General features: G+C 40.3%; 1 protein-coding gene across 1 annotated transcript in view; it reads right to left on the reverse strand.

Moving 5' to 3' along the window:
* acbd6 (acyl-CoA binding domain containing 6) overlaps positions 1 to 22,072 on the reverse strand; it is a 76,650-nt gene that overhangs the window by 40,317 nt on the left and 14,261 nt on the right. Inside the window, exons 5-6 of the mRNA XM_088349947.1 lie at positions 9,833 to 9,938; positions 942 to 1,031 (exon numbers count right to left, since the gene is read on the reverse strand). Of these exons, the coding sequence (XP_088206073.1) occupies positions 942 to 1,031; positions 9,833 to 9,938 (196 nt within the window). The remainder of the gene's footprint in view (positions 1 to 941; positions 1,032 to 9,832; positions 9,939 to 22,072) is intronic.

Genomic DNA, 22,072 nt, shown 5'->3' on the forward strand with positions numbered 1-22,072 from the left:
AATTAAAGCGCAACAGTTCGTCATCTCGCGGTTCGATGTAAGTTCCACTTGTAAATGGTCCAGTTTGTTGTCCAGGGAGCGAACGTTGGAGAGGAAAATGGATGGGAGAGGCGTTTTGAAGGGTTTAGCCTTCAGCCTAGCCGTTAGCCCGGCCCGACAACCTCGCTTCCTCCCCCGGTCACAGCGCCTCCTCTTGCCACTTTTCTTCGCTGCTTTGTAGGCCGCTGGGTCTTGTTGACGTAGCACTCCGAGGCTAAGTAAACACTCCAGAGTGATCGTAGCAACGAGCGCTGGATTTCTGGATGTTCGCATATCTAGCAAAAAACTGCGATCGTATATTAATAGTCAAAGACTGGGGTTTTTTACCAAAATGTAAGAAACTGTTGGGAGCAGATGCAGCCGCAGCCGTACAGGGCGCCGCCATTTTGCTAAAATACATAAATTTTTCATTTAATTTTCTTTTTTATTTATTTAAGTTTCCACTCAGCTGTTTTTTTTGTCTTAACAGTTAGCTAAAACTAGGAAAATAACAAGATATTTTGCCGATATAATAAGTAATATGGACTCAATAGAAACAATCCTAAATGTTTAATTTCTCTTAATTGATGTAAAGTGTGAGCTGCAAACCCCATCATTTTCGATGAGTGCCTCAGTCTAATATTTTCTCATGAATGCACAACTCTATTCCTATTCTTTGTTCAGAAGTGTCCACTAAGACCCTGAAATAATTTACGATCACTTTTCTCTGAATTCCGGCACACAAGTGCACAAAAGGACAACAATTAGCAGCTACGACAGTGTTCTTTTCCACTGTCTTCTAACCCTAACCCTAACCCTTTGCATTCAGGTTAAGCCGCGCCCACCAGATATGTCACAATGTTTACAAACAAATCAAACGGTGCATAGAATATTGCGATTTTGGAGGGAAAAAATCTACCTACCTGGCTGTTAATGTCAGCTTTGTGTTGCAGGAGAAATGAAACCAGTTCCTTGTGGCCTCTGTCGCAAGCCCAATGTAGAAGAGCTCGGCCCTGTGAACCCACAAATTGGTCAGCACAGGAAATACAATATTTAAATTGTGTTTAAACATAGAGAGGGAAGTATGCTTGTTTGGCAACACCTAGATGATGACTGATATACAGTGATACCTCTTCTTACAAATATCTAGTTTGTATGTTCTCCCCGTGCTTGCGTGGGTTTCCTCCGGGCACTCCGGTTTCCTTCCACATTCCAAAGACATGCATTTCAGGTGAATTGGCCGGTCCAAATTGTCCCTAGGTGTGACTGAGCGAGTGAGTTGTCTGTCCCCGTGTGCCCTGCGATTGACTGGCAACCAGTTCAGGGTGTCCCCTGCCCACTGCCCGATGATTGCTGGGATGGGCTCCAGCACCCCGCGACCCTACTGAGGATAAGCGGTGCAGCTGATGAGATGAGACAAAAGTTTCAGGTTACAAAGAACTTGACCGGGGAAAATATTGCCTCTAGCTACAAAGGCGTTTTAGGATACAAAGTCCAAAATACAGTACAGTACGCCCTGGCATTCGCAGTTCCCAGAGTTCTACCTGGCAATACGGTGCATATGCGTGAATCACAGTTTGCTCTTCGTGTCCCCTTCCCGCTACTGTACTGCTACAAAGAGCTAAAATTCACAATGGACCCCCACATAAGCAATGCAGAAAAGTGGACAAGGAGAAAGAAGGAGGATGAGACTTTTTTGGCCAATAAAAACAAAGGAAGAGTTAAAACAATGGTATGAAAACACACACCTCCATGCAGGAGGAGTTCGGAGATGACAAGGAGGACGACGCAGCCATCATTCCATCAGCCAAAATTAAAGAAATTTTGTTAAAATTCCATGAAGTCTCAGAATTTGTGGAGAAGAATTGCCCAGAAAAAGTGTTGACAGGTCAGGCTATCACTCATTACGATTTCTGCCTCGAACATTTCCAACAGATGGTCAAAAGCTGGCGAAAGCAGACGTCATTGGATCGTTTTTTTTTTCAAGAAACTCGAGGCAAAAAACACTGCTGAGGACCAGAAAACAAAGAGGCCAGTAAAAAGGTAAATTAATATTTTTACTATTTCCTTTATTCTTTGTTTTTTTTTCCATTATGTTCCTCTCAATTTCTGTTTATTGTGTGGTAATCTAATTTTTATATGTATTTGTTCCATGCTCTATTATAATGTATTTGAAAAAAATGTTTTGCGGGGCTTGGAATGGATCAACACATTTACATTCAAAAGGCGTCTCTACTTATAAATGTTTCAGGTTACAAAGCTTCTCCGAGAACTCATTAAATTCATAAGTAGAGGTACCACTGTATTTTCATTTTCTATAGAAGTAGTAACTTGCTTGTGTCTCCTCTTTACCCCTCTGTAATGTGTGTGAGGCAGGTTGCAGTCTTTTAACGACTATTCCTCCATTTAACACTAAAAAATGGGGACTTCTCAACAAATTCTCTCAGCTTGATTGATTGGACGGTGCCTGCGTGTGTGTGTGTTTGTGCGTCAGTGTGCTTGCTTGCTACTCTATATCATGTTGAAACACACACGCACACTGGCCTCTCCTTTGGTCCGAGATCAAGTTCATTTTTCAAGTCGGGGCAATTAGGTAAAACAAACTCCCTGAGTCCAATTCCGCTGCTTAAATCATATTGATTACTGGAGCTGCATGTTAAAATGGATATTTATGAAACAGGCTAGAATAGCAATCTGCCTGCCCCCCGCTACTCATTCCTCTCTTCAGGTGTGTTGGTTGGATCATCACTAAAGACCAGAGTTAAGTAGCTATAAGTGGAGAGCTTTAGGGGAGCTGAAGTGGACCACCTTGAAACAATCACAGTATAAAAATAGAATTAACTATTCAAGAATTTTGTGCTCAAAATGAAATCATAAAAAAATAATGATGTTTGGTAATTGTCAGGTCAATAATTAAAATCAAACTGCTGCAACATGATTGGCAGACAGTGATAATGATGCAAACAGTGTACGAGAGTTCAATAACAGTGAAAATAACCCAAACTTGGCATCATAAGCAATCCTCTTTACAAGGGTTCAATATTTAAAATATACCCACCAAGGCATTGTAAGCAATCTTCATTGCTAGGAATAGAAATCTAAATCACAAATTGTCCATATGTATTTAACAGGAGCTTTACAAGTGTGTAGAAAACAGGTGAAAATTAGACCAGGACATAAAATATAGTTGGTCAGAATTAGAGCTGGAAAAAAACATTCGACCCAATTCATTAAGTCAACTTTATAATAAGGTCAATTACAATTTGTTTATGTATAAAAAATATATATTTCAGCCCAAATATACTGATCAGGTTTCAATAGAATCATTTTTGTGTAAAAGAAATAGATATATATTACTGAATATTTATTTCATTTTATTGTAGGATATATAAAGAAACATTTTATATGATTATTTTACATTTTCCTATTTCAGCAGTCAAAGGGAGAGATCATTAATAGGGATGTACAATAATTATCAGCCAATAGTGATTCGACCGATTACGTCCAAATACGACCTCAAAGTTATCGACCCAAAAGTAAACAAAAAGACCCAATAAGTCACTTGACGCCACGTTTTAGTATTCAATAAGCCGAGACTACTCGTTAAAAAAGATTGTTTATTGGAGTTATTATTGACCAACGTAATAAGTATTGCAAAGTATTGTAGCTAATATTGCGTATAGCTAAGATAATGTCAGTTCATAAGGGATTTATATTTCTTAGCCATGTCATGTGTGACATTTAGTATTGGAGCACTTAAGTCTTTGCAACACCATTTTGGAGACAAGTTTAGTGAAGCTGTATAATGTTATCATAATGGTAAACAAAAATAACGATAAATACAGATATTAGGATTTTGTGCGTATTTTATTTATTTATTTTTCTAAATGTAGCAAGTAGTAAAAAATTAAGAGGAAGAGCTCCCTATTTGCTTGGTGTAATTGCATCTGCATTAGTATATTTATTATGATTAATTATAGCTACTAATGTGTACAGCTGAGATCATGCCTTTGATAAGACAATGAGTGATATATTTTTCTTAACAAAGACATGTTTGGCAATAAGTTTTTGCGCACTTGTATGTCTTGTCATTATAGGTATTACTGACTAGGGCTGCAACTAACGATTATTTTAATAATTCAGTCGATTATTCTCACGATTAATCTATTAATCGCATTTTTTTTTAAAAACACATTTTTAATTTCAACCTATGTTCAAATACTGAAGATTTCAAAAAATTACTGTAATGCACTACTCTCCGGTCTCCCGAAGTCCAAAATCAAGAGCTTTCAGCTGGTACAAAATGCTGCAGCGAGGCTTTTAACTATGACAAGAAAGTTTGATCACATTACCCTGATTTTAGCTAACTTGCATTAACTCCCTGTTAGCTTAAAATGTGATTTTAAGGTTCTGTTGGTAGTATACAAAATCATGCATAGACTTGCTCCCTCATATCTTTCAGATTTAATTTCCCCCTATGTTACGGTCCGGAGCTTTCGCTCTGAAAGTGCTGGTCTACTAGTGATCCACAGAGCCAAGAAGAGAACCACAGGTTCGAGAGGGTTCTCCATTCGGGCCTCGGTGCTGTGGAATGCTCTTTCCCCTGAGATTCGATCTGCAACCAAATGTGGAAATCTAAGCTTAAAACACACTTCTATTCTATATCATATGAATAACCTATATTTTATGTTGACAATATATGTGTATTATTTTCCCTCATGTAACTTTCAGATCAGGGGATGGTGTCATAATAGTCTTTGGTTTGCAATCGTGTTTGATCTGTACAGCCCTTTGAGACTCTTTGTGATTAAGGGCGTCACAAATAAACATGACTTGACTTGATTTGACAAATAGAAAAAATAGTGCACAACGAAAAAACAAATGTTTAACAAATAACTTAAAAATAAACAAAAAATACATACAAATGGATGCTGTACACCAGCAAATGTGTAAGATATTTTTTTCCAACATTTTTATCGAAAGATTATATTACATTTAGACTTATCACAAAAAAATAAAAATAATGTTCAAAAAATAAATTTTTATGTATAGCAAAAAACATGAAAAATGTAAACGGCCTTTTATAACTGTTGTCAAGGATTTTTTTTTGTTAAATCTTTGAATATGATTAAAATGCTGCCCCTTGTGTTGAGATGAACATGTCAACATCATCTCGCACCTTTAGATCATCCTCCTCCCTCCATTTCACCATACCCTCTGCCATGGGGAGACGAGCTTTCAGCCGCTCTGACCCCAGCTCTGGAACTCATTGCCGCCTAATCTCCGGAATTCCCTCACCCTGTCCACCTTTAAATTCAGACTCAAAATCTAACTCTTCAGACTTGCCTTTCCATGAATTTCTGCCACGCATACCGCTCCCTTTTAAAAGTTACTTTGTTATTATTTGCTTTTTATTGCTTGCTTGTTTTATTGTTGTTTTATTGTCGTTTGGTATTCTGTGTACAGCAAACTTGGATGTCCTAAAGGGCGCTTTGAGGTAGAATGTATTATAATTATTTTTACTCTATATATTTTATTCAAGGGCAGCACGGCAGCGCAGTGGTTGGCGCTTGTGCAGCACAGTTCATGTCATGGGAACCTGTCGTGAGTTCAAATTCTGCTCCAGACTTCCTGTGCGGAGTTTGTATGTTCTCCCCATGCTTGCGTGGGTTTCCTCCGGGATTTCCGGTTTCCTCCCACATTCCAAAAAAACATGCATTTCAGGTGAATTGGCCGGTCCAAATTGTCCCTAGGTGTCAAGTCAAGTCAAGTCATTTTTATTTGTATAGCCCTAAATCACGAAGGGTCTTAAAGGGCTTCACAGATTATTACACTATATTACACAGACTATTTTTCAGCCGACGAGAAGAGTAGGTTATTCATATGCTATGGAGTAGAAGTGAGTTTTAAGCTTAGATTTAAACATTTCCACTGAGGTTGCAGATCGGATCTCAGGGGGAAGAGCATTCCACAGCACCGGTGCCCGGATGGAGAAAGCTCTCGAACCAGCAGAACACTTCTTTGCTCTTGGGATCACCGGAAGACCGGCACTCTCAGATCGTAGGCTTCGGACCGGGACATAGGGGCAAATCAGATCTGAAAGATAAGAGGGAGCAAGTCCATGTATGATTTTGTATAATACTAAGAGAACCTTGAAATTACATCTAAGGCTAACTGGGAGCCAATGCAGGTTAGCCAAAATCGGTGTTATGTGATCGTACTTTTTTGTCCTAGTTAAAAGCCTCGCTGCGGCATTTTGTACCAGCTGAAGAGACTTGATTCTAGACTTCGGGAGACCAGAGAGTAGTGCATTACAGTAATCGAGACGGGAGGTAAAAAACGCATGAATTATAATTTCCGCATCCGACTGAGACAGTATTGAACGGATTTTAGCAATGTTACGAAGATGGAAGAAAGCGGTTCTAGTAATTTTCTTTACATGCATTTCAAAGGATAGATCAGGGTCAAATATGACACCTAAATTTTTAACTGAGCCACTCTGTGTGATGTGACATTTGTCAATGTTCACAGCAGTTTTTGAGAATAAATCACGGCATTTAGATGGACCAATGACTAACATTTCGGTCTTTTCAGTGTTAAAACGCAAGAAATTGAGTGACATCCACTCTTTTATCTCAATGAGGCAAGCCTCCAAATTTCCACAGTTTAGTGTGGGAGATTCCTCCAACGGAAGATATAGTTGAGTGTCGTCTGCATAGCAGTGGAAGCTGATATTGTACTTGCGAATATTATCACCTAATGGAAGCATGTAAATGCTGAAAATAAGGGGGCCAAGCACTGAACCCTGCGGAACACCACAGGTAACATTAAAGGGCTCAGATGTCATTTCACCATATTTAACACAGTGCGTCCTATCTGAGAGGTAGGCTCTGAACCATGAGAGGACGGTTCCTGAGAGACCAATCCATTTGTGTGAATGAGCGAGTGAGTTGTCTGTCGCCGTGTGCCCTGCGATTGGCTGGCAACCAGTTCAGGGTGTCCCCTGCCTGGAGATGGCTGGGATGTGCTCCCAATATGCAGTTGCTGTGTTTTGCGGAAACGTGGCTCACGTTTAGCATTCCGGACGCTAACGTGTAGCCACCCGGAGCTACCCGGAGTAATCCGGCTTCAACGCCGCTAAACAGAGACACGAAAGCCGGGGGGAATCGGAGAGGAGGCGGACTTGCTAACACGAGGTGGTGTATCCCTGGATTTTCGCAAAGAAAAGTTTTCCATCTGCCGCAGGGATGTCGAATTTTTGGACTGGCGTGACGTCATCCACTTCGCTACAAGCACCCCTCGGGCATCATGTTCATCTGTTAATAAACAACAGGGTAGACTGCTGGAAGTGTGAATTTCCCTACGGGGATGAATAAAGTATCTATCTATCTATCTATTTTATTAGATTCCATGTTGTTGACTTTAAATATCCATCCATCCATTATATGCAACGCTTATCCTCAGTAGGGTTGCGGGGGTGCTGGAGCCCATCCCAGCTCTCTTCGGGCAGTGGGCAGCGGACATCCTGAACCGGTTGCCAGCCAGTCGCAGGGCACACAGAGACAGACAACTCACTTAATCATTCATACCTAGGGACAATTAGAACCGGCCAATTAACCTGACATGCATGTTTAACCTGACACACAGGAAAGTTTGACCTAATGAATTCGGAACTGTGCCACACACGCGCTAACCACTCCGCTGCCTTGCTGCCCTGACTTTAAATATGTTAATATATATCTTATATAAAAAATTGTTTTGTATTCTTTTATTTCTCTTTTTCCTTTTGTCATTGTATTTTTTCTTTTATTTCTTTTTTCCATTAATGTCTTTATCCCCACCTTTTAAGTTATTCCCTGCAAAATAATTGGTAATGTAGGGATTAAAGCAACAAAAACAACCTGAAGAGCCGTTCGGGGTAAGCCGAGCTTGTTTGGATGATGATTTCAACAATTTCGCTCAATTCCCTCCCAAAAAACAAGAATTTTTCTTAATGACATATTGGTATTTGTACTGTTCTCCAAGAGCAAGATCCATTATTGGTGAGAAGATAAAAAACGGTTATCATGCATCCCCTAATTGATTAGGCCTTAATGATATCCAATTACAGACGCTGCCCTACTTACGAACGAGATAGCTTCCAGACGAGCATTCGTAAGTTACATTTGTTCGTTAGTTGCTTCAGTGCTGTATTTTGTATGGAATGTATGTTTAAGGTTTATATAAGTGCGATTAAAGATTGTACAGTGGGACCTCGGTTATCGCCGTTAATGGGGACCAAAACCACCCGCAAAAAGTGAAAATCTGCGAAGTAGCGACGCCCCTTCAAAAATGCTTATATATATATATATATATATATATATATATATATATTTTTTTTTTTTTTTTTAATTTTTTTTTAAATTTTTTAATTAATTTAATTCTGTTATTATTATTTTTTAGACCTGCAAAGCTCTGAACCCACGAACAGGGAACCACGAAGTAGCGACGCCCCTTCAAATAATGCTTAAAAGAAAAAAAAAAAAAATATATATATATATATATATATATATATATATATATATATATATTTTTTTTTTATTTTTTTTAATTATTTTTTTTTTGTATAAAGTGAAGTTTAACTTACTTTTGGAAGATGGGCTTCAAGAGTTAGGCGACATCCTCCCTCATGGTAAAAAGTGGACAAAAAAAAAGCGATCCAACCGTTTTCTCAACCACATCAAGCTTCCTTATTGCACTTTCATTTTAAATGAAACGGCTCGCCTCTTCTTTACACTTTACACCAACCATATTGAATGGATACACGAGATATCGAACAATATAATTTTCAAAGTTCTTAGTGCGCTGGAGATACATTACAGTATGTTTACACACCAACTAGGAAGAGGAAGCTGATTTATTTTCGGGATGGATGCTGGGTGAGCCCTCACAGCGCCACACACCGATAGTGGCGGAAAGAAGCACTACAGCACTACAGTATTGTCCTGTACTCGGAAAAAGGTGCACAAAATACAAAATCTAACTTACAGCAATGTCCGGATATTTTTCCACATGCCGAAAAAAAATGTTTGCATCTCGTTTTTTGTAACTCGAATGGTCGCAAGTAGGAGAGCGTCTGTATGAGTAATGCCCCCTTATTTAAAGCCCAATGTATTATATTTGACCACTAGATGGCACTGTGATTCTGGTATGAACGAGGGCCAGTGATACACAGCACAGCGTGGCGGCAGGATGCCGCACAAACATGGTGCCGATTAGAGTGGGGATTTTTTTTACTGGATGAAAGGTTTTTTGTACCAATAGGAGGGACTAAATCTTACACACTGTCCCTTTAAACCTAACATTTATTATTTCAAATTACAATTGATTCATCCCCGTTTAAGAGCAGGCTTACCGCTAGCAAATTAATTTAAAAATTCCCATTATTTTTAAAAAGTAAAGCATACGAAAAAAAAATTTGCATGACTTTGAGAAGTACCTTGCCCCCGTTTCCCCCTATATTTTTCATGTACAAAATTAAAGAAGTATTACCACGACGATGTCCTCTGTATTAAATAGCTGTTGGTAATTATCATGAAATAACCTTTTTTAAAAAAGTGATTAAAGATGAATTTGCCAGATCGTTAAAGTGACAAGTTGGATGGCTCCGAGAAATAATTCTCCAATGTTGAGCCTCACAGGGAGGTTTTCTGAGTGCGAGGTAATGCCAGAACTGAAGCTTTTATTGTGATACTTCAACACTGCTCTCTGCTGTCAGAAAGTCGGAACTGAAGTAAGGTTCAAGTTCATATTCATGAGGAAAATGCAGTGTTACCTCTTCATCTTTTAAGTTGATGTCCACTTTATGGGAGGCGAGGGCCTTGCTGATTTGCTCCATGTTGTTTTCTCGACAGTAGTCAAAGATGTTCTTATCCTCTTCTCTGACAAAAGATAGAAAAAAGCCCTAATCAAAAGACTTTCCAGAAAAATAATGGCCTCAAATATTTGTTCTTTTAATTATAGTAAAGTCAAATCCGAAAAGTTTCTTAAAGGGACAGCGTGTAAAATCTGACCACCAGATGCCGCTGTATTGTTGAATGAAAAAAAAGAGAGAGCGAATCATCATATGAGGGAAAATACAAACTGAGGGGACTTTTACTTCTTATTTTTATGCCCAGTGTTTCGTAAAGAGAAAAAATGAAAGAAAAAATAACAAAAGGAAAAATATTCAAAATGAAAGAATGAGGAAAACCAGAAAATAAAGGGTCAAGTCAAGTCATTTTTATTTGTATAGCCCTAAATCACGAAGAGTCTCAAAGGGCTTCACAGATTAAGGGAACAAATAAAAGGAAATAGATTAAATAGGAAAGAATAAGAAAAGGGTATAGAAGCAGAAAACAGGGAGAAGAAAGACTATAGTGAAAATGACAGCAAAAAGAAGAAAAGACAGATTCAAATAGAAAAAGAAAATAGCAATTCAAAGTAAAAAGAAAGAAAGAAGAAAAACAGGGAATAGGAAAGCCAAATAATAAAAATAAAAATATAAAGAACAAAAACAAAAGAAAAACAATTAGAAAAAAATGCATAATAAGAAAGAAAAGAAAGACAAGTTTTTAGGGGTATACTTAGCAGCAAGATGGCAGACTAATATGTCAGCTCCCCGTAGGTGATCCTCATCTTATGTCAAATAAATAAACATTTCTCCGCAGACGAGTATTCAATAAATGCATATTTATAATACAGTTCATGTGTTTTTTTCCTTATGAAATTAATGAAATGATCTGCATTTATAAAGCGCTTTTCAAGTCAATGACTTCCCAAAGCGCTTTACATTGTGCTTCACATTTCCCAATAGCGGCCGTTATCTGTGCAGCCATGTAAGGCGCTAACCTGCTTATTGGGGGTATTGGGGGTTCAGTGTCTTACCCAAGGACACTTTGGCATGTAACACGGACAAGCCGGGATTCGAACTGGGATCCCTTAATCCTAAAACGATCGCTCTACCTCCTGAGCTACTGCCGCCCATGATTTAAATAAAAATTGATTTTCCATTAAAATCATGCGTTTTTTCCCACTAGGAGGCACTTAATGATACACACTGTCTCTTTAGTTATTGTGTTTGCAGAGAAATTCACAAGTTTTCATTCATCAGAGTCGGTTCTCATTTTACTACCTTGCCATGACATCACAGTTGATCATGTAAGGGCCAATCACAGTTAAACTATGATTTGATGATCCTGGAATGCTTACATAACGACCCCTAGTGGTGTGAAATTACTTCCACAGCAGAGCCATGCACGTGATGGTCCCAAAATCCTATGATTCAGGCATCCAGTGCTTTTTCCTCTACTGTTTTTCTTCTCTGGCCACTCATGCCACTTGTCTGCAGGCTATGGTTCATCACTGTTATTATTGTTAGTTGTTTCTGCCTTGCCGTTTAGTGTGACTCGCCTTCCACAGATGCTCATGCAGGCCAACATCGTAAAGTTCCAAGATGCAGGCATCCAGCGATTTTTTTCTCCACACGTCTTTCTCTAGCCACTCATGTTAGCCACTTGACTGCAGGCTATGGCTTGCTGCCAGCGCTATTTTTAGTTGTTTTTGCTTCGTCCTTACGTTTCATTCCCTTTCCACGGATCCTCATGCAAGACAATGTCGCCAAGTTCTGGGGTTCATGTAACTGCTGCTTTTTCCCCAACTGTTTTCTTTTCTAGCCACTCATGTTAACCACTTGGCTGCAGGCTATGGCTCATCGGTAGTGGTCATTGAGAGCTGCTCTTTTCATCCTTCCACAGGTGCTCACACAAGCCAATGTTGCAGAGTTCAAGATTCAGGCATCTGCCAAACAAAATACCCACGGTTTCTTTCTCTAGCCACTCATTTTAGGCACTTGCCTACAGGATAAGGCTCGCTGCTCACCGCTATGGTTATTTTTAGCTGCTCTGTGTAAATAAAGCGCGTCCTTCGGTGTCACTCGTATTCTACAGTTTGTCATGCTTATTTGTAACTTCTCCCTCTAGTTGGTAATGTTAGCCACTTCCACCTATTCTTCATGACATGTCACTGGTTGAAAATTGTCCTTGCTTATGTCACTTTAATTCAAATGAGTCTGACAACCTAAATCCTGGGTTGATTTACCCTTTATTTTCATCCCTTGATTTAAATTTTCAGTGGACAAATGTTTTTGTCTATCCATCCATTTTCTTCTGCTTATCTGGGGTCGCGTCGCGGGGGCCGTAACCTCAGCAGGGAACCCCAGACCTCCCTATCCCCATCCACTTTATCCAGCTCATCTGAAGGGAGGCGTTCCCAGGCCAGCCTAGAGGCATAGACGTTGTCTCTAGGCTGTCCTGGGTCGTCCCCAGGGCCTCCTGCCAGTGGGACATGCCCGGGCCACTTCAACTGGCTCCACTCAATGCGGTGGAGCAGCCTCTCTACACTTACTCCCTTCCAGGTATAAGCTTTTCACCTTATCTCCAAGGGAGAGCCCAGACACCCTGCGGAGAAAACTCATTTTAGCCGCTCGTATCCGGGATCCTGTTCTTTCGATAATGACCACAGTTTATGAAAATAGGTGAGGGTAAGAACGTAGATCGACCGGTAAATCCAGAAATTTGCCTTTCGGGTCTTCACCGCAATGGACCGGAAAAGGGTCCACATGAGGGCAGACGCTGCACAGATCAGTCTGTCAATTTCCCATACCATCCTACCTTCACTCGTGAACAAGAACCCATAATACTTAAACTCCTCCACTAGGGGCAGGATCTCATCCAGCACACGGAAGAAGCATGCAACTCTTTTTCGGCAGGGAACCATGTTCCTATGTGCTCGGCTGGACCCTGTGGGCAAAGGCCGGGGCACCAGGCATTTGCCAGCGGATCCCATCTCCCAGCCTGGCTCTAGAGGGTAACCCACGTCTGGGCAAGGGAAATTGTGTTTCAAAATTGTTTTTCTTCTCAAGGGGTCGGTGACCTGCGCTTTGTCTGGCCCCTCATTTAGAACCTGTTTGTAATCAGTGACCCTACCAGGGGCTTGAAGCCTTCAGACAACATAGCCCATAGGCTCATTGGGACACACAATCTCCTGCACCATGGTAAAGTAGCAGAACACGGAAGATGTTTTTTGTCAAAGGGTTTAAAATCAGAGGATACAAATCAGACGTGGCCACACTTTAGCCCGTGGGCCACATGCGACCCACAGGCTCTTCCTTATGGGCCACAAGAAGGAAATGTTAAACATTTAATGATAGTATATATAAAACGGCAGCAGGGCAGCGCAGTAGTTAGAACGTCCGCGACACAGTTCTGAGGTCATGCGATTACATCCAACTGCTAGCATTCCTGAGCGGAGTTTGCATGTGCTTGTTGTGCTTGCATATTTTTCCTCCGGTTTCCTCCCACATTCCAAAAACATGCATGTCGGGTTAATTGGCCGGTTCTAATTGTCCCTAGTTGGAATGAGAGTGTGAATGGTTGTCTGTCCCTGTGTGCCCTGTGACTGTCTGGAAACCAATTCAGGGTGTCCCCTGCCCACTGCCCGGCGATAGCTTGGATGGGTTCCAGCACCCCCGGCGACCCTCCTGAGGATAAGCACTGAAGATAATGGATGGATATATAACACAGTAAATAAAGTAAATGTTTTGTTGCTGGTCTTGTCCTCAGTGTAACATTGCCTCCCCCCGATAAATATAGTTTTTATAAAGCAATAATGAGAACCTTAAAATTAAATTTAAAAAAGCTAGCTACATTTTTCTGTACTTGATATTTTTCAATCATGTAATATGTTCCATGATATTGATCAAATTTCTTGCTAGAAAAAGCAAAACAATTCTAAGTTAGCCCTGTTGCATTTTCTATGCATGTTATCGAACTTCATGTTTACACTGTATTTGCTTTAGATGTGAGTGTTATAAAATCCACTTGATGAAACGGTCTATTCATAGACAAATAAAAAATGAAATAGAACGTACATACAAATGCCTTAAGTCACATTTATTCACACATGCATATCATCGCTGCTATTCTAAGAAGACTTCTCTATTTTTCGTCTTTATTTATGCATAAAACGAATGTTTACAAAAAAAAGTAAAAATAATAAAATGCCTCAAAAATAGAGACTATATGAGAAATATATGATAAGCGTACCCATTTCCTCGTGAATCAGCGGATCAAGACTATGTATTGTAGTTACATATAATTCAATCAATTCTTGTTTTTTCTCTTGGTCCGGGCCTCTGACAAATTTTTTACCCTAATGCGGCCCACCACTTAAAAGGTTTTCCCACCTCTGCCATAAATAGTTACCAAAATTATTTGTTGATTCATAAATAACTAAATTTAGGTCAAGTCTGCTAATAATAAAGACAAATGTTTTCCTCTTTTGACAAAAAAGACTCAAAATTTGCTGCTATTTGTTCTTGCTGCTAGTTGTTATTGTATTGCACGCGGGGAAAAGGAAGTCATTTAATCTGTGCTGTATGTTGTGCATGTAGCATATCTGACAAAAAAGTCAGATCTGTTGTGCTTTAAAGAGCCCCTTAAACGCATAGAGACAGATAAAACAACCTGTGTCTGCCTCAACAACCACATGCCACATCCCTTGGGATGCTACGGGTACACATAGCGGGCCCCCCGGCCCAGCTCTGATTATATCCCTGCATCTCTAATCACCCCCTTGCTTTGGGGACAAGCGTGAGTGCTGGTGAAGGGAGGCAGAAGGGAGGGGAATCTCATTTAGAGCTTTACGCCTTCCCCTCCCTCTTACTCACGCCGGCCATTGAAAGTAATCGAATTTAGTGCTCTATTTGTGTGCAAGACGGCCCACGCCGTCGCCGCTGGATCCCCAAGGCCAAAATTTGCTAACCCACCCAAGCGCTTATCCCCAGCACTCAGTTTAACGCCCGTGTAGCATAGAACAGGTACAATTTTCTAGCACAATTGTCACATTTAAATCCCTTGAAAAAAAAACGACTTTACATTAGACGTCGAAAAGATCCAGCCATCCATCCATTATCTGCACCGCTTATCCTCAGTAGGATCGCAGGGGAGCTGGAGCCCATCCCAGCTATCTTCGGGCAGTGGGCAGGGGACGCCCTGAACTGGTTGTCAGCCAGTTGCAGGGCACACAGGGACAGACAACTCGCTCTATCATTCACACCTAGGGACAATTTGGACCAGCCAATTAACCTGACATGCATGTTTTTGGGATGTGGGAGGAAACCAGAGTGCCCGGAGGAAACCCACGCAAGCACGAGGAGAACATGCAAACTCCACACAGTAGGTTCGATCTCATGACCTAAGAACTGTGCCGCACACGTGCTAACCACTGCGCCGCCGTGCTGCCAGTGAAAAAGATGTCCAGAATAAAAACATTTCATGGACTCAACAAATATAATACGATCTCATAAAAGAGATCTGACACAATTAAGTCTTTTTTTTTTTTGCATTTAATTTGATGAAGACAATTGATAAATGACATAAATGTATGTTAAAAAACCTAATACAAACACTACTATATGCATGATGGCCTAAACGCAGTACATGAGAAGTAACGCTGGAGACAAGCCCGGCCCCCAAACAATGAAATTTAAAACATTTAAAACAAATAAGGATCATAAATACTTTTTTTAGTAGTGTGATACCAAGTAACAATACTAATAGTAGTTGTGAAACTAGCAGTTTTGGTAATAGACTGACTTTGACGGAATCCCATTTTTATCAGTTTCATTTTGTTTAGTTTCTTGTTTTTTTTTAATTGCAAAACTGAATTAAATGAACGAATGAATGAATGAATGAATGAATGAATGAATGGATGGATGGATGGATACGACTGGCAAATGTATGAACTTTATCAAAAACTAAAAACAAATCTGGGATACCAATTTTAATTTCTTTAGTATTAAATTAGAGTGAGACCAGTATCAGTACTCTTGAGTGAATGATACTGATACTTGGTAGCAATAGTAGTCCTAGTTTTTGTAAAAAAAAAATATTTGCTTTTAAAAGAAACCATTTTTATCGGAGAATTTGATTTTCTTTTAATCCAATGGACAGGGGACACCCTGAACTGCTTGCTAGCCAGTCGCAGGTCACACAGAGACATACAACCGTTAGCTCCTTCACCCCTAGGGACAATTTACACCAGCCAATTAACCTGACAAGCGTGTTTTTGGAATGTGGGAGGACACCGGAGTGCCTGGAGGAACCCCCCACAAGCACGACGAGAATGTGCATGGAATTGAACCCTGCACCGCGGGGCTGTGTGCTATACATCCAGCCGCCACAAAATTTACTGTACATATATACAGCAATTATTTAAAAAAATAATTCAATAATTTTAGGGATCTAGGATTACACTTCTTTTTCAAATATGAGTGAGACCAGAAAATGTGTTTTTTGGGCCTTTTTAGTAGCTTTTCGCTTAAGCTGCAAAAGTTAGCCACTTATATTAGCTCTGACAAACTCCAGCTGTTGGCTCGTTCAGCCGCTCCGGGTGTATCCAGATTGCCCATTTTTTTGTTGTAACTCACATTATTTCATGTCCTTTCGCTTGGTGAAATTCATTCTTGCTAAGTCAAAAAAATATGGAGGTAGGCTTCTGAATTTTGCCAAGTGGTATCCTTCAGGCTTCCCAAGTGTCTTCTTCGAATGCACACCAGTGGGCGCCATTCAAAGCTACAACAACCTCTAGTGGTGAATTATAACACACTGTCCCTTTACAGATGATTTTGAGTAGGCGTGTCATACTATGGTAGTTTCATACCTAGGAGTTTATGATAAATTTCATTTTATGTAAAATTGTTTTACCAGGATATTCTTTGATCCCCTTCCTTCTCTCTCTTGGATTCCATCCGGTCATCCAGTGATTATTCATGAATACCTCATCATTACGTTTATGTATGAGCTCATGCATTAACATATTCCTGACTACCGCCATGTGTATTCATGACATTCCCCGTCAGACACGCCCACATCCCCCGATGATGGCCGCCGTGACCCCGAGTGTTCCTGATGTGTGGCGGCCATCCGTCTCGCATGGCAAATAATCAATAAGCCAGCTCATCAGTCTTTAGTCGACGTATATATTGTACGCTTTACAGTATATAACCTAACATCTGTGTTCCTGTAATCTGCGACGTGATGTTAAACAGTACAAAAAAAAATGATTCATGTGCCTCGTCGGTAGTGTGACATCATCGGTGGAGCAATGCATGCTGGGAAGGTCAGCAGTGTCTGTCATCAAAAGATGTGTGCTTAGTGTAGGCAATTCGTAGGCATATTTAAATCTTACAATCGATTTCATCCCGATTATTTTTTTAATGCAACAAATGTCTGTATAAATAATAAATCAATAGAATATATGAATACCGTATTTTCCGCACTATAAGGCGCACCTAAAAGTCTTCATTTTTTTCAAAAGCTGACCATGCGCCTTATAATACAGTGCGCCTTATTTATGGATCAATATTAAATTTGCAAGGTCTCGCAACTTACGCAACAGCCGCTGACTCGATTTTCCCCCGAACGTGGAGTAGTCCGCGGTGTATGCTGGGATTTATATACCGGCGTTTCATTGGCTAACCAATGTGTCAATCATTATTTGAATCGATCGCTAGTGGCTAAAGTTATTCGGAGCCTCGGATTGGCTAGAGGGCCAAAACAAACCCTGCAATTGGCCGAAAAAGATGTGTCAATCATCCGTTAAATCGATCGCTATTGGCTGAAGTTATTCGGAGCCTTGAATACGCTAGAGGGCCAAAACAAACCCTGCAATTGGCCGAAAAAGATGTGTCAATCATCCGTTAAATCGATCGCTATTGGCTGAAGTTATTCGGAGCCTCGGATACGCTAGAGGGCCAAAACAAACCCTGCAATTGGACGAAAAAGATGTGTCAATCATCCGTTACATCGATCGCTATTGGCTGACGTTATTCGGAGCCTCGGATACGCTAGAGGGCCAAAACAAACCCTGCAATTGGCCGAAAAAGATGACTGAATAGCAAGCTTGCTAAAGTACGCCATAAAGAAACATGTTTCATTAGTCTGTATTTTACTCTCCTGGATTTACTACACTCACGGTTGTAAGAAGACCATGATTGCGTATCATTATTGAACGTGAGAACTTAGGTGAGTTATGCGGCTTTATATTTTCCCGGTATCTTGTTTTAGAACGATCTTGATGTTGCTGTGATGAGTTGAGTGAATTAAACTCAATTCCAAGTGTTTATTGTCATATGCACAGTAAAGTTGCGAGCGAAAAAGAAAATAGAAAGTAAGGAATGGTTGGCATTTCTTGAATTCCAAGACTTTAACCTTCCGAATGATATTTGAAATGACGCATTTAAGTGACATCGTAAGGACACCGCATCCGCACGTGTCTACGACACTTATTTGCGTCTTTGCAAGCTTTGGGAATGTTAAGGGGGTAATCAGTTTGACTGAATCATCTGACTGTTTTGTCGACGTTCCTATTGTAGCGCCTTATAATCCGGTGCGCCTTATCTATGGAAGATATAGGACCAAAAACTATTTTTTTGGGGTGTGCCCTATAACCCGGTGCGCCCTATAGTGCGGAAAATACGGTATATTTATTTGTAATATATATATATATATATATATATGTATATAAAACACATTTTTGATCATTTTCTTTAATGTTTGATAGCAGTGTTTTAGGGAATGTATTAATTTTCTGTCCAGAGTTTAGTTTAAATAGTGTAAAATTTGCCTGGTTTAATAATAATGCAAATGCATTAGCATTAGGAGCTTGTGTCTGTCTCCAAGATGCTACCATTAGTGGATAAAGTCATTGACAAAGGCATTTCCTGCTATTTATTTTCAAATTAACTGCTAAAGTGATGCTAGCAGGTACAAATAAGCTAGTTCGCCAAGCGGTGCTATCTGCTGATGCTGCTTAGAGTTGCGTTGCGGCCGTGTCCTTAATAGTAATTAAGCTTATTCACGCTGCAAAAATCGATGTTAGCAGCTAGAAAAAAGCTTGCCACCTTCGCCACCCGGATGCGTCCACTTTACGTTCTTGACGCTGCTAAACTGTTCAGCATTAACTGCAAAAGTAATGCTAGCAACTAGAAAAAAAGCCTGCTACCAATGCGATGCTATCACTAATTGAGCAAGCAACTGTTTCACGACAATGTCCACAACGCTACCATTAGTAGTCAAGGTCATTAGCGCTGCTAAATTGTTTAACATGAACTTCTGAAATGATGCTAGCAACTATAAAAAAGCTAGCCACTAAATCAATCCTATGACTAATTTGGCTAGCATCTCCATTGCCACTGTGTCCACAATGCTATCATTAGACGTTAGGGCCCATGCTAAATTGTTTAGCAAACTGATGCCGGCAGCTGGAAAGAAGCTTACTACCAAAGCGATGCTTCCACTAAGCAGATGCGCAAGTGGCTGTGTCCACAATACAACCATTGGTAGTAAAGGCCTTTGACGCTGCCTAATTGTTTAGGATTAGAATAGAATAGAATAGAATAAAATATACCTTTATTGTCATTGTTACAAAATGGGTTAACATATTGTGACAACGAGATTGGGCATGACACTCCAGTATCACACATTCACAGTGGGGTAAAATGTTATAGTTATAATTTACACAATATTTACACAAGAACTGTCGGCATTTAGGATGTTACATACAGTTTGATATCGTAAGGGTTTGTGCAATATGCATTCGGGGCAAAAATAGTCATTAAAAAAAAAAAAATTAAGCCCAATTTCGTTGTCACAATATGTTAACCCATTTCGTAACAATGACAATAAAGGTATATTCTATTCTATTAACTGATGTGATACTTGTAGAAATTAAATGAAATGAAAATGAAATGAAAATGAAATGAAAATGAAATGAAAATGAAATGAAAATGAAATGAAAATGAAATGAAAATGAAATGAAAATGAAATGAAAATGAAATGAAAATGAAATGAAAATGAAATGAAAAATTAAATGAAATGGTCTGCATTTATATAGCGCTTTTTAAGTCAAGACTTCCTAATGCGCTTTACAGTGTGCTTTACATTTCCCAATAGTGGCCGTGCAGCCATGTAAGGCGCTAACCTGCTTATTGGGGGTGTTAGGGGTTCAGTGTCTTACCCAAGGACACTTCGACATGTAACAGGGAGGAGCCGGGATTTGAACTGCGATTTCTTGATCCCAAGTAGGCGCTCTAATGAGCTAATGAGAAACTAGTCACAAAATGTATGCGGCTAGCAGCTGTTTTGCATCTGTGACCATTATGCTACTATTAGTAGTTAAGGTCCTTGACCCTGTTAAATTGTTAAACATTAAAAACTTAGATTGAGCTTGCCACCAACGCGAGGCTATCGCTAATAAGGCTAGCAGCTAACGCGGTGTGCCAAGTCTCCTCAATCATGCCCCGATCAGCTTGGTAGCGCCGCGATATCGCAGATCAATGCCGCTTTTACGTCTGACGATCATTGCAATTATCTCTGACAGGTGTTGAATATTCAAGCGAGCGTGTTTAGTGTCGGTGAGAAAAGATGAAATTGGAAAAACTGGTGGAGCAGTCAGCGTGGTAGCAGTTCTGCATGGATTCGGCCGAATTGGCGGAGAAGGAATAGCGGCGGCACGTCGTTACGCGCTTGCGGGGTTTTACGAACGTCCTCATCACATCCTTCAATGCTAACGTAATTAAAAACTGCTCGATGTCTCCAAAGACTTTACGTACTAATTATATAAAGGAAAACCTGCACCGATCCCACATCTCATTTAAATTGCCAAAAGAGATCTCCTTTTTTTCTATTCGGAAGGAAGATGAGGTCTTTAAGCCTGAGTAAGTCTGAGGAAACAGGAGAAAATATTCCATTAACATAAATCAGGAGTGTATGTTCCGCTCTGTTGAAAGCAATCAAACACGGCAGAGCTGAGGACTGAGACTGTGTGAGCGCCGTGGGATCGGCCACTCCCGATTCTCCCGATTCTTTTGTCAGGCTTTCAGAAAGCCAAGAATTACACTTAAATCCATCCTATATTGCCAATGATGGAGATCAGAATCACCGCAATATGCAAAATTTTAAAAAGTAGCCCCACTCGAAGTAACAGTGGATCGAGGATAACGGCTCACTGCCAAACGGGTGCTATCTATTTTAGGCAGAATAAATAGACAAAGATTTGACAAACGTTTGTTCTTTCAAACCTTACCCTCACCAATATTTGATTGGGGATAAGAAATTGCGGCCAAAAAACGCAATTCGTTTTCGGCGGGCCACAATAACACTCTTCAGCGACTCACCCGCCAAAAAAAAAAGTGCTTTGTGACTGCTTGCAATTGTTAACCGGGGATAACGGATCAAAGCCACAGCTATGCATTTCCTTTTAGGCGGGCCAGAACAGCAGGAATTTGGAATTGGGGATAATGGATCAGGGCAGCATGACTGCATGACACACATTTGTTGTCTCAGCCCTCACTCTCAGCACCAATTGACTGGGTATAATGGATTGCGAGCCAAAGAAATGCAGTTAATTTTGGGTAGGCCACAATATCACGCTTCAGCGACTCACCGGCAAAAAGTATGCTCTGCAACTGTTCTCAGCAATAGTTGATCAGAAATAATGGATGGCAGCCACAACTGTGCATTTCCTTTTAGGCGGGCCTGAACAGCAGGAATTTGGGATTGGGGATAATGGATAAGGGACACATGACTGCATGACACACATTTGCAGTTCGTTTAATAACACGCTTCAGCGACTCATGAATGTGCTCCGCAACTACTATCAGCAATAATTGATTGAGAATAATGGAAGGCAGGCACAACTGTGCATTTATTTTTAGGCGGGGCTGAACGGAAGGAATTTTGGATAAAAGATCAGGGCCGCATGACTGGATTTAATCTTAGGCATAAATACAGTAACGTTAGAAAAAGAGCCGCCAGGCCCCGCAAAAGTGCGCTCTAAAGGTCCGTGCCCACAGCAATATGCGATTGGAGATAATGGATAACAGCCACACCAGTGCATTTCAATTTACAGTGACGGCAAAAAAGAGCCACCAGGTCCCACAAAATTACGCTTAATGGTCCCCGCTCATATCAAT

This window comes from Urocampus carinirostris, chromosome 12 (assembly GCF_059441175.1).
Source record: "Urocampus carinirostris isolate Australia breed hairy pipefish chromosome 12, RoL_Ucar_1.0, whole genome shotgun sequence".
Lineage (NCBI taxonomy): Eukaryota > Metazoa > Chordata > Actinopteri > Syngnathiformes > Syngnathidae > Urocampus > Urocampus carinirostris.